Source organism: Lasiosphaeria miniovina (assembly GCF_030549165.1).
Source record: "Lasiosphaeria miniovina strain SMH2392-1A chromosome Unknown B0T26scaffold_6, whole genome shotgun sequence".
NCBI lineage: Eukaryota > Fungi > Ascomycota > Sordariomycetes > Sordariales > Lasiosphaeriaceae > Lasiosphaeria > Lasiosphaeria miniovina.
In genome coordinates this window covers 609,510-624,067 of record NW_026848225.1, presented here as the reverse complement: position 1 = coordinate 624,067, position 14,558 = coordinate 609,510, and the positions used below count along the sequence as shown (strand labels likewise).

The 14,558-nt window shown below is 58.5% G+C and overlaps 5 protein-coding genes and 1 non-coding gene across 6 annotated transcripts; 4 read left to right on the top strand and 2 right to left on the bottom strand.

Annotated features, from left to right (window-relative positions):
* Window positions 1–1,897: 1,897 nt before the first annotated feature.
* Window positions 1,898–3,328, top strand: B0T26DRAFT_653731 (putative3-oxoacyl--synthase; the record flags this gene model as incomplete). The annotated part of the gene is made up of 3 exons (XM_060438484.1): window positions 1,898–2,314; window positions 2,380–3,102; window positions 3,167–3,328. The coding sequence occupies 3 exons, from the start codon at window positions 1,898–1,900 to the stop codon at window positions 3,326–3,328; spliced, it is 1,302 nt and encodes a 433-aa protein (XP_060292443.1).
* Window positions 3,329–3,688: 360 nt separating this feature from the next.
* On the top strand, window positions 3,689–4,819 carry B0T26DRAFT_754394 (ubiquinol-cytochrome C chaperone-domain-containing protein; the record flags this gene model as incomplete). Its single annotated transcript, XM_060445819.1, has 2 exons — window positions 3,689–4,205; window positions 4,272–4,819. The coding sequence occupies 2 exons, from the start codon at window positions 3,689–3,691 to the stop codon at window positions 4,817–4,819; spliced, it is 1,065 nt and encodes a 354-aa protein (XP_060292442.1).
* Window positions 4,820–5,101: 282 nt separating this feature from the next.
* Window positions 5,102–6,406, bottom strand: B0T26DRAFT_720550 (dihydrofolate reductase-like domain-containing protein). Its single transcript, XM_060442492.1, has 2 exons — window positions 5,919–6,406; window positions 5,102–5,834 (listed from the first exon to the last, which is right to left on the bottom strand). The coding sequence occupies exons 1-2, from the start codon at window positions 6,069–6,071 to the stop codon at window positions 5,208–5,210; spliced, it is 780 nt and encodes a 259-aa protein (XP_060292441.1). The 5' UTR covers window positions 6,072–6,406; the 3' UTR covers window positions 5,102–5,207.
* Window positions 6,407–6,408: 2 nt separating this feature from the next.
* B0T26DRAFT_t217 lies at window positions 6,409–6,496 on the top strand. The gene has a single exon. It is a non-coding gene; the product is annotated as a tRNA-Tyr (tRNA).
* Window positions 6,497–6,543: 47 nt separating this feature from the next.
* Window positions 6,544–11,094, bottom strand: B0T26DRAFT_874288 (uncharacterized protein). Its single transcript, XM_060448033.1, has 4 exons — window positions 10,703–11,094; window positions 10,482–10,602; window positions 7,622–10,410; window positions 6,544–7,514 (listed from the first exon to the last, which is right to left on the bottom strand). The coding sequence occupies exons 1-4, from the start codon at window positions 10,703–10,705 to the stop codon at window positions 6,849–6,851; spliced, it is 3,579 nt and encodes a 1,192-aa protein (XP_060292440.1). The 5' UTR covers window positions 10,706–11,094; the 3' UTR covers window positions 6,544–6,848.
* A 568-nt stretch (window positions 11,095–11,662) lies between these two features.
* B0T26DRAFT_678601 (rRNA processing/ribosome biogenesis-domain-containing protein) lies at window positions 11,663–14,162 on the top strand (the record flags this gene model as incomplete). Its single annotated transcript, XM_060440247.1, has 2 exons — window positions 11,663–11,998; window positions 12,060–14,162. The coding sequence occupies 2 exons, from the start codon at window positions 11,663–11,665 to the stop codon at window positions 14,160–14,162; spliced, it is 2,439 nt and encodes an 812-aa protein (XP_060292439.1).
* Window positions 14,163–14,558: the final 396 nt, after the last annotated feature.

Genomic DNA, 14,558 nt, shown 5'->3' with positions numbered 1-14,558 from the left:
CATCCACCGTCTCAGGAGAATATTGTGCCATATTTGCAATGCCAGGGTTTCAAAAGCCAGGAGATTGAAATCTTTATGCCAATCTACGAAGGCAGCCTCCATGCCTCGATACCGCAATGGGAACATGAAGGGTTGCAAGCGACGAAAGAAATGACCAAGCGGATGCTCTTTCAGGTCTTGGGCGCACTTCATTATGTCCACTCGCACGACCCACCTGCCATTCATCGAGACATCAACCCTGCGAACATACTTTACAAAGGCATCCTAGGCGAAAAGTTCTTTCTGACTGACTTTGGCATTGCGAAGGTTGTCGACACGTCAAGGACTGGGATCGGGACGCCGTGGTACGCGGCACCTGAGGTTGTCCTGGGAAATGAGGAGGAAACGTCCAAGCTTGATATATTCTCACTTGGTGCGAGTGTTTGGCAGAACTCAGAGCCCCAAACGGGCGGCCGCCGTTGGAGCAATGGCTTAAAAAACTTCGGAGCAACCTGCACGAGCACTACCCTGAATTTGCATCTATGCTTGCCAACAACGCCCAAGGGCTTTTCAGCTCCTTGGTAGCTTCACTGCCCGACAATCCACTCCCCCTGTGCTACAACCCTCGCAATCCGATGTCACAATGGCAAGCTTGGCGGGATCATCGTCGGCGAGTCTGGCAAGCGAAAGGACAATCTCAGGCTTGGCGGCGCACATGGATTGGACACGAACATTTGCCCAATTAATTTCTGACTCTTTGCAGCCTCATACACAGACACCACACACACCACAGATGTCACAGATATCAGAGATACCACACATACCACACATACCACATATACCGCAGATATCACAGATACAACAGACAACCCCGAGTCAAGTGGCGCTTCCAAAATCCAGAAATGGAGGCTCTGTCAAGTCCGCAAAATCTGCAAAGTCAGGCAAAAGGGCGACGAGAGGCCGCCCATCGGTACGGGGTGGTCGCCGCGCGTTGTCTCAACCCACAGGTGTATCCAAACGAACATCGTCAAGCAGGGCGCAGCGGCCCACCACGAGGAGCATAGCCAGGGCACGGGAGCTGCAGGACTTGGTAGGTTGAAGGGCGAGCAGCGAATCTGCATTTCCAAACACACTGGGTGAGCTTCGTGGATCAAGGGAAAAAAAGGAATAGTGTCTGGATTTCCTCTTGTTCATTTGTTAAGCGGGGACGGAGTATCGTTGAGTACAAGGTACGGGTACTTGTTGGTGTTTCTTTCGTGCCAATTCTCTCTATTGTCCAATTTTCTTTTTCCCTCTCTCCCATTTGAACAGCTATATACACAGTAAAGCATGCTTGTTCCCGGAAGTTCGACGCGAGGGCCATCCGCCCAGGGACATGGTTCAAAAGGGCTGTTGTCCACAGCTTCACTCTTTACCCTACTTGGTGCTGTACTGTACAACTACACATGAGCGCCTCTCCACAGCGGGTACAATGCGAAAGACTAACCGCCTCGTTGCTGCTGTGTGACGGTGGTTCCCGAGACCGTGAATGGCCACTGCTGTCCGATTCTAGGGGGGTTACAACAGAATGCCCGCAACCATCAAAAGCTGAGGCGGTTGAATTAAGACGGTTTCTAACGGGTATTATTTAAACAGCACCCGACTGGGCAGGACTGAAATAGGTGGTTGCACTTTGACTCTAACTTTGGTGAAAGAAGTGTCGTTGCATTATAACGAATTGGGGGATGAAATGTACCCCGCCAACCCGCCCAAAAGTCTCTAGGGCGTATCAGGGCTTTGCAGTAGTGGGTCTAGTACCCATCGATGTAATGCCAAGCATTGGTTCGGTTTTCGGCGGGCTAAGGTAAGGTATGCACCCTCACGCCTCATTCTATCTAACGTCTGGCCGAAAAGCTAGAAACATGGAAATATCAACATAATGCGCCGAGTTGTAGTGACGGGCCTGGGCGCGATCTCGCCGCTGGGGGTCGGAGTGCGCGCGACGTGGCGACGACTGCTAGCAGGCGACTCAGGCATTGTCAGCGCCAGCCATCTCGAGCCTCAGGCAAAGTGGCGCGGCCTGACCAGCACCGCCGCCGGCCTCGTCCCCCGGGATACCAACACCACCACCAAAAATGATGACGCGTGGAGGTCCGCCGACTGGCTCGACGCCACGGACCAGCGGCGCATGTCCCAATTCGCCCAGTATGCCGCCGCCGCCGCCGACATGGCCCTCGCCGACGCCAGCTGGAAGCCCACCGCTATGGCCGACCTCGAGGCCACCGGCGTGTGTCTCGGCAGTGGCATCGGTAGCCTCGACGACTTTTACTCGACCAGTGTGGCGTACGAGAAAGGCGTAAGATTCACTCCATTTTTAATCTCCACTACCGCAAATCATCTTTATTAAACCATGACTTCTAGGGCTACAAGAAGGTGTCGCCGCTGTTCGTGCCGCGGATCTTGATCAACATGGCGGCGGGCCACGTGGCGATGCGGCACGGGTTCCGGGGGCCGAACCACGCGGCGACGACGGCGTGCACGACGGGGGCGCACTCGATCGGCGACGCGTCGCGGTTCATCGCCTTCGGCGACGCCGACGTTATGGTGGCCGGCGGCGCCGAGTCGTGCATCCATCCGCTGACCTTTGCCGGCTTCGGCCGGTCGCGGTCGCTGTCAACGGCATACAACGACGCGCCGCACGCCAGCTGCCGCCCCTTCGACCGCGACCGCGACGGTTTTATTGTCGCCGAGGGCGCCGCCGTCATGGTGCTCGAGGAGCTCGGCCACGCGCGCGCCCGCGGCGCCCGCGTGCTTGCCGAGCTGCGCGGCTATGGGTGCAGCGGCGATGCGTACCACATGACGGCGCCGCGCGAGGACGGCTCGGGCGCTCTGCTGGCCATGCGCCGCGCGCTCGCCAACGCCGCCATCGCGCCCGCCCGCGTCGACTACATCAACGCCCACGCCACGGGCACGCACGTCGGCGACGCCGCCGAGGCCGCCGCCATCCGCTCACTGATGATGGGCGACCACGGCGTCGACGATGAGGCCAGCGTCGCCGTCAGCAGCACCAAGGGCGCCGTGGGGCACCTGCTCGGGGCCGCTGGCGCCATCGAGGCCCTGTTTGCCGTCCTCGCCATAACCGAGGTGCGTAAGAACTTATTTTTTTTTTTGGAATGGGACGGACAGCTGATATTCAACTCGCTCGTAGAATGCCCTTCCGCCCACATTAAATCTCCACCACCCGAGCGTGGGCCCGCGGTTCAACTTCGTGCCCCTCCAGGCGCAGGACAAGCAGGTCAAGGTGGCCATGTCCAACAGCTTTGGCTTTGGCGGCACAAACGCGAGCCTAGTCTTTGCCGAGCTAGACTAGAAGCTGTCGATGCTGTGTAATTAGTAGGAAGGGCTGTCTGTATATATATGTGTGTGCTTGTACATATTTGTATTATGGTGGTAAACTGTCTACATCTAGATCCCTGTCTAAGATAGACAATATTCGAATTTCCTTGCATCGTGAAGACGGATCTCGCCCCTTCTCCTGATGTTCAATTTACACTCTCAACCCTAACCCTGAATCTTTAACGATTAAAATTGATGATCCATGCATGACGAAAAGACCTGGGGAGCTAATAATTCACAGCAGCTGCACGAAGCACAGAGCACAGCGCACAGCTCACCACCTGCCGATCCGAACAACCTCAGCCTCCCAACCCAGCGCGACGACAACCACGCAATGGCTTGCCGCAGCTGCAGCTCGAGCCTCGGCCGGCTGCCACGGCGGCCGGTGCCGTCTCTGCGACAGCAACAGCCCTTTGTCGAATCAACACCACGGTCCGTCGTGTCCGCATCCACATCCTCGCCAGCACGACCACCACCACCACCACCGTCATGCGCGCGCGGCCTCCACACCACACCAGCGGCGCGTCACCTGCAACAGCAGCAGCAGCAGCGGCCCAAGGCCAGCGGCAGTGATTCTGCTGCTGCCGCCACAAAGGAGGAAGGAGCCGGAGGCTTCGCCCAGCGCCTCGCCAGCAAGTTCGCGTCGGCGGTGCGGCGGCCGGGAGACGAGTCGATCAAGTCGGCCGTGGTGGGTTCCTACGCCTCGTACAAGGCCACAGAGCGCCTCGCCGCGGCCTGCGCCCACCAGGCCGACTACTCCATCAGCGCGGCCGACCGCAAGGCCGAGACGGTGCCGACGGCGGCTGATGGCGAGGAGATTGGCGTGGGCGGCGGTGGCGTGTGGCACAAGGGTACGTCGTCTGTTAATAATTCTTCTTATAAAAAAGAAAATGTAATATTTACTGACACATCCCCAGACTTCGACCTCCCCCCGACCTTCAGCACGTGGGCGCAGGTTAGCATGCTGCACATGTATCTGTTAGTGGTGCGCATGCGGTGCGTCGACGACCGCGACGTGCACGCGCGGTGGCAGTCGCAGCTGGTCGACCACTTCTTCGCGGCGGCCGAGGAGCGCATGGTGGTGGCGCACGCCATGGCGTCGGGCGGCGTGCGCCAGCGCTTCCTGCGCGACCTGTTCGTGCAGTGGCGCGGGCTGCTGCTGGCCTACGACGAGGGCCTCGTCCGCGGCGACGCCATGCTCGCCTCGGCCGTCTGGCGCAACCTGTACAAGGCCCGCGCCGACGTGGATTTGCGTGCGCTTGCGGCGGTCGTGAGCTGGATTCGTGCCTGTTTGGTTCAGTTCGAGCGCATGGATGATGTTGAGCTGCTTACGGGAGGCGAGCGCGTCTTTGCCGAGGTTCCTGCTGGCGCAGAGCTGGCTACGGTGGATAGGCTCGCCACGGGGCTGTCGTCGTCGGCGGCTGCTGTGCCTGAGTCTGCCGCTGGCGCTGCGGTCAAGAAATAAGTAAATAGCAGGTCGGTTCGCTCAGCTCGGCGCATCTGTTGTGCGCGTCTCGGTCATGAAAAAAATATGTACCACTACCGATCTTAGACAGGCAGTAAAAGGGGGAATCACCACTAGTGCACATGTATATACTTTATTGTACAACTAAAACTACCAAGACGAAACCGCTGGGATGGAGATTCTTGTAGCAAATATTGGGAAAGAAAAGGGGCTGTCTTCCGCCCATTTCTATTCTATTATCACACCAGATAGTAACATGTCAATGCCCCGATATACATACATACATCCATCTATTCCGTAGCCAGCGTTCTTAGAAAACCCACCACAGCCATAATAATAATAATAATAGCTATCATTATTTTCTCTTAGAAGCCATTTATTCTTCGTTTCAGTCGCGCTCCCACATCTGGAACTCGTACCGCGTGCCGTTCTCCTCCTGCACTCCCGCCGGCACCGCCTCGCCCGCCCACGCGTCCAACGCTGCCTGCCCGCGGCGCTTCCACTCTCCCCCTTCTCTTTCAACCTCTTGCATCTCTTCCTCCACCCCCGCCATCTTCTTCTTCTTCTCGCCATCATCACCATTACTCACATTCTGCTGTAGCGCTGCCAGTGGGAAAAACGTGTCGCACGCGAAATCCGTCAGCACGCGCGTGAGCAGGATTCGCCGCGTCTCGCGCAGCGCCAGCGCCGCGTCGTACATCTGCGCCCCGCCGATGATGAACACGCGCCCGATCTTTCCTAGTGTTGTTTCACTGCTACTATTACGAGAATGAGATGGAGAACTGGAAGTGTGCTGCTGCTGCAGGTACGCCAGCGCCTGCTCGAGCGACGGCGCCATGACGACGACATTTGTCTCGGCATTCTCTACAGCAGTGGCGCTAGGAAATAGGAGGAGTGGCGCGCTCCGGCTGATGACAATGTTGAGCCGGCCCCGCAGCGGCCGGAAGCGCGCCGGGATGCTGTCCCATGTCTTGCGGCCCATGATGACGGCGTTGAGAGCCGGTTGTTGTTGTTGCTAGAGTATCTCCTAGTCAGTTTACCTGGGATGAGAATTACAATAGCTTCATAATGTGATGGGATGATGGTGGGGCAAACATACTGATGGTGGTGGTGATGATGGTGGCACACGCTTCGTGACGCGCGCAAAATAGGCCATCTCCTTCTTCAGGCCTGTCCACGGCAGCGTGCCGTTGAGGCCGATGCCCATGTCGCGCGTCGCGGCAAGCACGAGGGTGAGCTCGAGCGGGAGCATCGTTTTCCTTATAAACCCGTTCAGAGGTTTTGCTATGTGTTGTGCAGTGTATTTATGCTTGCTGTGCTTCCTTTGAATTGCGATGCGATAGAATGCAGTGCGAGTTATTAGCCTTGCGTGGCGATCGCTCAATTTTGCAGTGAATTAGCCTCACTGGTAACTAACTCACTCACTCAATGCATGCAAGTCTCCCGTCAAAATATAGAATCAACGATCAACAGAGCAGCAGGTTGGCAGAACGAGAGTTCAACTTTCCAAGGTGGGGTAATTAAGACACCACCTACCCAGCCAAGAGACGAATTATTGACCATCGTCTACAGCGAAAACAAATTAACTCCTCCTTGTGGTGTAGTTGGCTATCACGTTCGGCTGTAAATGACAATTTGTATACCGAAAGGTCACCGGCTCGATTCCGGTCGAGGAGAATATTCTTTTGCCCTGTGGGTAATTACGCTTTTTTTTTTGCTTGTACCTCTGGCTTGCTTCAATGAATAATCACAATTAATTTTCCAGTCTCCCTTTTTTGCGCTGGCTAGGTACGGATGAAAAAGGGGCAAGACACAAACAAAAACACCCATAATTAAGTAGATAGGTAGGTAGGTATATTCCAAGCGAATAAATACTTCCACTTGCCACAAAGATATTTTCTGCACGCTTCTCAGACCATAGCTAGCTAGCCGTGCAAGTCTAAAACTAATAACCAGAATAAAAAATGACGTAAATTAGCTGCACCTGAAAAAAGGAAACATTATATTTTTCTCCCTCCTCACAAGACGTTCACAAGACGTACCCCCCCGCGCCGACACAGCTCCACTCCCTGATGCCCATGCCCTCCTCGAGCTCGACGCACCACCAAAGCGCGTCCTTGGCTTTGTCCAGCTGGTCACTCTCCTCGTAGGCCCTCGCCAGCGCGAACCACGCCTCCGAGTTGTTCCACCCGGACCCGCGCTTCGTCAGCCCCGACAGCAGCCCATACGCTCGGTCTCTCGCCGCCAGCCGGTCGAGAAGCGGCAGCGACGTTGCCTTGTGGAGCGGCGGCAGCTCCGCGTCAGGCGCGACAGATTTCGATGGGAATGCCGAGAACGGCTTCCCGTTCGCCTTTGGCTGCTCCTCCGGCTCCTTAGCCTTGGTGGTCACGAGGCCGAGCGGCTCCGACGGCAGCACCGGGAACTTGTCGGCCTTGGAGCGGACCGGCACCGTGATGGTAGAGGATGAGCCATTGGTGTTCGAGCTAGGCATGTACGGCGCGCCATGGGAAGAAGCGCCCCACAAGTCGAGCCCGGGAAATGCCAGGCTTGGGAGCAGGTCCTCCGAGTAAATGTCCATCAGAATGTTCGAGAGCCCGACCGAGGCCGCCGGGTGGTCAGGGAAGTGAGTAAGCGCAGCCTCGAAATCTGCGCATGCCTGGTACGGCCTCTCGCGTGCCAGTGACAGCTCGGCTTTCTGTTGCATATTGTCAGCCCGGTCACCCCAAAATTTGCATTCATAACATATAATAGAGAACAAATCCAAAATAAAATCAAACAAGACACAGAAGGGAATATGCTTACCACCGCCCATACATCGGCCGAGAGCTCCTCGACGCTCTTTTGCTCGCCCCAGCCGACCTGCCTCACCGAGAGAGCGCCCGAGGTGTCGGTCGAAACGTCGGCCTCCAAGCTCTGCACAATCTTGTGTGCCTCTGCGCACGCCTTCTGAGCATCGCCGAGCAGGTCCGCCCTGCGGTAGAAGCCGGCAATGACCAGCCAGACCTTGACAAGGAGCGCCTTGCGTCTCCTCCAGCTCTGGCCCTGAGGAAACTGGACAAACGGCAGCAGCGGCGAGAAGGACTCGACGCCGCCGACCGGGATTTCTGTCGGGTCGGTGTTCCCCAGCCGCGACGATGCATTCGAGGCCGACTTGCGCAAGCCCCCCGGCACCAGCGTCTCATACCCCGGGGTCTTACCAGAGGTAAAGAATTGCGGCAGGTTGACCTCGTCAAACGGCGTTAAAAACTTGTCGGGGTCGGCCCCGGCGCTGCTCACGGCCCGGTGCCGGCTCACGTTGCTGTTCCTCTTGCGGAGACTGTTCCTCTTGCCGGACTCGCTCCTTTTCTTGACGCTCTCCGACCTCTGCGACCTCCGGCTCGAGCGAGGGTCCGTGTCCTGCACTTCGCTGCTAGCCTGGACGGTCGGCGCCGTCGTGGCCATGCTCTGGACTGTCTGCATGGTTTGAGGCCTCGAGGGAATCGTCTCCATCTTCTCGTTCAGCACACTCTGCCGCGCGCGCCCAGACTTCTCGGACCGGGTACCAAACACGCTCCCCCTAAAGCTCCGCAACGTAGTAGCCGAGCTTTTGGGCGGCTCCAGCTTCGGGTTCAAATCCAGCTTCTCTTCCACCTCGCCAAAGAGCCTGGGAAATAGCGTAAGAAGCTCGGTGCTGGCGTTGACCGCATCCGCGGGCCCGTCGACGAGCTCGATAAGGGCAAGCTGGGTCATCTTAATCTCTAGAATGCCCTCTTTCTCGTAGTCGTCCATCTCGTCGACGAGGCCGTCTCCACCAGATGCGGCGTCCCTGGCGCCCGCGCCGTTCAAATGGTCGCTCCGGTAAGGTCCACTTAGGCCCTTACTCCCGAAGAGGACAAACGGATCCTTAAACTGCTCCATCGCTCCCTCGCAAGCCCGGGAAGCCAGCAGGTACTCCTGGCGCGCGCTCAGCATAAGCGCCAGAAGATGCCAGAGGGGAACGAGCGACCGCTCTCGCCAGTACGGCCCGTTCCACAGCACCTCGTTCTCCCCGACAGCCCTGTCTGTGAGCAGGGCCGTCTTGACCAGTTCGATTGCCACCGACAGCTTCCGCTGCTCGGCGTAGAGCAATCCGAGGGCAAACACGCCCCTAGTGTCGACAATCGAGCCGAACTCGGGAGACAGTGACTTGCGCAGGCACTGAACGGCCTTCTCCTGAATCTGCGTCCTGGATTCAGAGTCAAAGGTCATCCGCGCCCACTGGGCATGTGCTAGCCCGGCAGACTGCCACGCCAGCGCGAATATCTTGGGCGACACCTCAGTCCCAGTCACTTTCAAGCCTTCTTCGGCGCGTGCAAACTTTTCGATCCACGTCTCGAGTTCAGCAGCTAGGCCGCGCGCCTTTTCCGCAGCATCCATACTGCCGTATCGGCATAGAGCCGCGATACAGGCGGAGATAGTCTCGAGCATGGTCCCGTCGTCGTCGAGGGCGGGCTCGTAGTGGCCAGTCGTCTCGACTCTTATCTTGCCCTTCTTCACGAGCTCCAACCACGAGTTGAAGGACATGAAAGCGAGGTCGAACTCGGCAACGGCCAGGTGGACCGTGAAGAGATGGCGCAGAACGGCTGTCGAGTGGTACGTCTTTGTCGCAGCCCCGTACAGCGTGTCGAGGACCCCGTGGCTGAGCGACTCCCGACCGCCCGCGCCGAGGTCCTGTTCCTTCCATCCGCGCCCGTTCAGGATGGCCCAGTTGCTCATGATGCGGTGAACAAATTCCTCCACCTCGGCTCTCTGCTCGTCGGCCCTGGGAAACCGGGTCTCGGTGAAAAGCAGGCCCTGGTAGATGGTTTCGACCTTCTTGAGCTCGGCGCGTAGCTGGTTCCTAGCGGAAACCTCGTTGTTGGGCGGAGAGTGGCCGGTGGGGAAGGGCAGGTCCTGCCGGAGGATCTCGGATAGAGCAAAGTAATACTCGGACCACACTTGCCGCCTAGGCACAGACCCTCGAAAACCGTGACCCCCTGGAAGCGGGCCGCCTTTGCTGCCGGCCCAGTACCTGGACCAGGTGCGGAAGGAGGCGAGACAGTTGGACGTGGAGAGCGATTTTTCCTTGTCGCGGACTGCCTGGCCGGCCAACATGCAGTACTCTGTCAGAAACAGCTCGGCCCAGTAGCGCAGCTGCTGGCGAGCAGGCTTCGTAGTCCAGACGCCGGCGAGCGAGGGCAGGGCCGACTCGAAGGCCTCGAGAGCCTTGTCGCGCTGTCCACCGCGCGCCAGACAGTTTGCGCGGAGGTACGACGACTTGAGGGCGCAGACCATAGTCCACTCGGAGAGGGCGTCGAGACCATCGTATAGGGGGTATTCCTTGTCGAAGTTCCTGGGCAGGCGAGACAAGGCGAGGGCGTAGTCCTTCAGGACCCAGTGCGCCCAGCCAACGCAGACTTTGGCCTGGAACCGGTCTTGGGGGAACTCGTCTTCGGTCTCGATTCCGCCGAGGAGGTCGGGCAAGTGGTTCGAGATGTCGAGGCCGGCCGTGTCGCCAGCAGTCGACGGGCGCTCGCCTGTCTTCTTGCCAGCCTTGGTGATGACTCGTTCGGCGAGAGCGGTCAACGCGAGGCCTGTTCGGTGCAAGCGACGGTCAGTGTCAGTGCTAGTTGAGAGGGCGGAATGGCGCCTTTGCCGAACTTACAGGACCGATTGGGAGCATGCTTCCGCACCTTGCGGACCAGTTCGGGCACGGCATCCCAGTTTTCCTCACAGCGGGCATCGTCGAGCTGTTGCAGGTAATGCGCAGCTTTTACTGCGTCGGGCTAATTGGCGGGCGGGACAGCATTTTGAGTTAGCGACTTCGACTTTGGAGGAGCGGCCAGGGAGGGGAGGGCGGGGGTGTGAGGTGCCAGGTTGGTTTACCATATTTTCTGGAGTATTGCAAGCAGGCACGCACTACGATGACTTGTTTTTACAGCCAGGGGAATGCGGACGCAGCATTCTCGAGATGGCGGTGCGGGCAGGTGCGCGAACTAAATTTGGGGAGGGGAGGTGGGATGGGGACTGAGAGACGGGAGGCTTTCAGTGGGAATTGTCAACAACGAACAGACTAATGTAAGAAGAGCACAGAGACGTTGGCCAAGCTGGAAGATGGAGTGGAGGACGGGAAGGATAACAATACCTTATTACGGAGTAAAACGAGGCGCATGTAGAGCCACGACGGCAAAGCTATGGACCTGAGGGAGGTGGTTGCTAGTGTAGCGGACACGGGCAAAAACTTGGGATTGGATTTGGGGGTGCCGACGCGATGATGCCGGGCCCCGATTTCCTCAGCCAACGACGGCTAGAGATTGGCCAGCTCTAAGCAGGCGTTCGAGCATTGCAGGGGTCGTTACGGACTGGCGTGAAAGGTGGGTTGCGCACCCTGCTGTCTCGGTACCTGCCGCCTGGAACAAGCCTTCTGAGACGAAAAAAAGTTTCTTGAACGGGAAGTGCCTTCACGAGTTCCAGTGCATCCTTGTTCCTAGGTTATTTCGAGGAACAGCCATTCGAATTCTGAGAGAAAGACAACAGGCATTCCCAGACTCTACAAACTTGCATCTCTTCGGCGGTGAGTACCTGATCTCTCTGGGTTCGTTGCGACGCTTATTGGTTTGTGTACGAGCCCTCATCTGTGTATCATCACGGTCGTCGTCCAACACCTTTTTTTCAGTCTTTCGGTCTTGTTTTCTTTTTTCCTACCTTCACTTCAGCATGACAAACTTCACAAAAACAGAATATTATTGAACGAATACTGAGCCTCCTAATTTCCCAATAAACACCCTGTTCTAACAAAATCACAGGTGTTTCTCCATTTTTTTCCGCTGGCAATCAACCGCGAAAATGTCTGTTCCAACAGATTTGCGCGTGCTATGCCGCCGTCTCGCCTCAACGCCGGCTGACGACCTCCCGCGCTTCTGCCCGGTGCTCGTCAGCCATGTGCTGCGCTGCGGCGAGCCCCTTTCGGCTGCCCAGGAGGCAAAGGGCAAGGACAAGACGTCCGAGGCCCCGGTGCTCGTCCACAGGCTCAAGACTCACATCACCACCCTACTGACCGGCAAGAGCCCCGCTGGCCGCTTTGCTGCTGTCTGTCTCATCAAGGCCGTCATTGATGTGGGCGGGTGGGAAACTCTGAAGGCGTCGGACCCCTGGATACGGGGTCTGATCTCGGTGCTGCAGGTAGGACGTTCTCTCTCCTTTCCCCTTCCCCTGAATCCCACACGAGGCTAAACAATGCCAGAAACCCGACCCTCTTGCCTCCAAGGAGCTGTGCATCGTCACCTTGACGAGAATATACATGCTGCTACAGGACTATCCGACCCTGGTGAGAGAGATGGCTACCCCTACCCTCCCCAGCTTCATCACGGCTTGCCTGCAGCTCGTCAAGCCTCCAGCATCGGGCAAGCCGCTCAGGATATCGGCAGCAGTCGCCGAGACCATCGCCTCTGCTCTCTCCAAGCTCATTGTTCTGTATCCTACGACCATGCGGCCTTTCCGAGCGCAGATTATTGCCATCTTCAGCGCCTACGTGGCCCCGACCTGTTCGGACCCTCTGGTGGCCCCTCAGACCCTGAAGGAGAGCGCACGGCGCCTGCTGATTCTGCTGCACTGCACCGCGCCCAAAGACGGCAGCGGAGAGGATTGGATCCGCGCCATGCGCCTGTCTGTCAAAAGCTGCCATGCTACCGCTGACCAGGTCTTCCGAGCTGTGCACGAGTCGTGGGAGTCCAGCACCGGCTACATAAGCCAACCAGTCCGGACAGACTTGGAACCGTGTGGCGGCGGCGTCTCGGCCGACGAGTTCCCTTCCTGGACGGGCCTGCAGGCGGGCGCAGAGAGACTCGTCGGTCTTTTGGAGTTCCTAGCAGAGCATTTCCGGACGCCCACCAAGTCGGCCGTGGCCGTCTCGCTAGGCGAGCTGCTAGACTTGACCTCCCGGATAACTCTCATCACGCCGCCGGGCTCAGACGACGCGGTCGAGCTCAACGCCTCCATCGGGAGAGACGAGAAGGCCGAGCTGTGGAGCGTCCTACGAGACATCCACGCCGCCGTCATGCGCCTCCACGCCGCCATCGTCCAGCGCCTAGGAGACGGCGCCCTGCCCCTCGCAACCGATATTCTCGACCAGATAGCCCGCATCTTCAAGTCGAGCCGAAACGTCCGCTCGGTGCGCGAAGCCACGTACACGCTAGCTAAGGAGGTGCTCCTGCTCTCCGGCCCGATGCTCCCCCGGCTCACAGTCGACTCGGCTGCGCCCGTCATCCAGAGTTGCTGCCAGGACCTCCTGCGCGCGGCAGGCCACTCCGAGGACAAGCCGCAAGTTGCCGCCCCAGCTTCAGCCCCCACCTCCACGACCAGCAGCAACAGCAACAGCAACGGCTCCAAGAAAGGCAGCAACGGCAGGCCGCACCCGCAGCAGAACGTGACGGGCAACGCCGACGCGTTCCTCGGCCCCCCCAGCGGCACGACAAATCCCACAGCCACCCCCAGCCCCTTTTCCACCTCCAGCAGCCCCGACCACGGTGACGCCACGGCAGCGGCAGCGGCGGCCCTCCTCCCGCTGCTCCTGTCGCACCTGCCGCAGCGCCACCTCAGCCCCGAGGCACGTGGGCTCGTCGACCGCACCGCTATCCTCGCGGGCAGCCGGCCCGCCATGCTCGCCAGCTGCCTGCACCCCTACAAGGACAGCCGCGGCCGCCATTACGCCAGCATCCTGCCGTTCCTGGTCGGCCAGTTCCCACGCGACCAGGCCGTCGAGGTCCTGCGCACCAACCTGCTGCGCGCCGGCGCTGGCGCCACGGCATCAAACGCCACGCCGTACGCGACAGCCGGCGCGTGGGCCGACGACAACGATGACAATGATATGCATGACGAAGACGAAGACGCAGCAGCAGCAGCAGCAGCGGGCAAGCCCGACGATGCGTCCATGGCCAACGGCGACGGCGAAGACGCGGCCGAAAAGGAAACGGCGGCTACGGCTGCTGAAGCTACGCCCAAGACGAGCGGTTTCGGCGGGTGGGCTCCCTCGACCGACGCGGCAGCGGTCGCGGCGGCCGGGATTGACGCGAATGGGAACGGGAACGCGGACATGGATGTAGACTCAGCGATAATCGCGCCGCTGTCACCGCTGAAGCGCAAGAGCGACGGCGCGGGGCGGCTAGGCACAGCGGCCAAGAAGCAGCAGCGGGCCAAGCCTGCTCCGACGGCTGAGGCGGAAGACGATGGCAGCGGTAGTGATAACGACGATGGTAGCGAGAGCAGCAGCGTCCAGATTGATATGACGATAGACGACGATGATGAGGAGGAGGAGGAGGAGGAAGAGGAGGAGGGTGGAGAAGAGTGACCACATATCATATCAATGGATGGATGGATAGGTGGGTGGATGGATGGGTGGATGATGTAAATAGGTGGGTAGGTAAGTTTATATTACGTCCTATCGGGCAAGGCAAAGCCAGAGACACAAAATCAGCATGGCATGGCACGGCATAGCATAGCATAGCATGGCACCAAAATGTGCGATTTATCGGTGCTTTCTTCTCTTATTTACCTCAGACATAGGCAAGCCCATAGAACAGCCAGCCAGCCAGCACATACCCTTATTTATAGTCAACAGAATAGATGTATGCACATTTCCCCTTTCATACAAGGACAGCACGGCAAAAGAGACAAATGGAAACCTGCAAGGGCATCTATCTGCATTCAACAAGATGACTACCTACCTAGGGAGGCAGGAAAGGCA

What these genes read in the sequence shown, in the direction of transcription:
- B0T26DRAFT_720550 (XM_060442492.1), bottom strand. Translation starts at nt 6,071, where the DNA reads ATGCTCCCGCTCGAGCTCACCCTCGTGCTTGCCGCGACGCGCGACATG. An exon ending in CATCATCACCACCACCATCA is followed by an intron (nt 5,835 to 5,918) that starts GTATGTTTGCCC and finishes GAGATACTCTAG; the next exon opens with CAACAACAACAACCGGCTCT.
- B0T26DRAFT_874288 (XM_060448033.1), bottom strand. An exon ending in GCATGCTCCCAATCGGTCCT is followed by an intron (nt 10,411 to 10,481) that starts GTAAGTTCGGCA and finishes TGCACCGAACAG; the next exon opens with GCCTCGCGTTGACCGCTCTC. An exon ending in CGGCCGATGTATGGGCGGTG is followed by an intron (nt 7,515 to 7,621) that starts GTAAGCATATTC and finishes AATATGCAACAG; the next exon opens with AAAGCCGAGCTGTCACTGGC.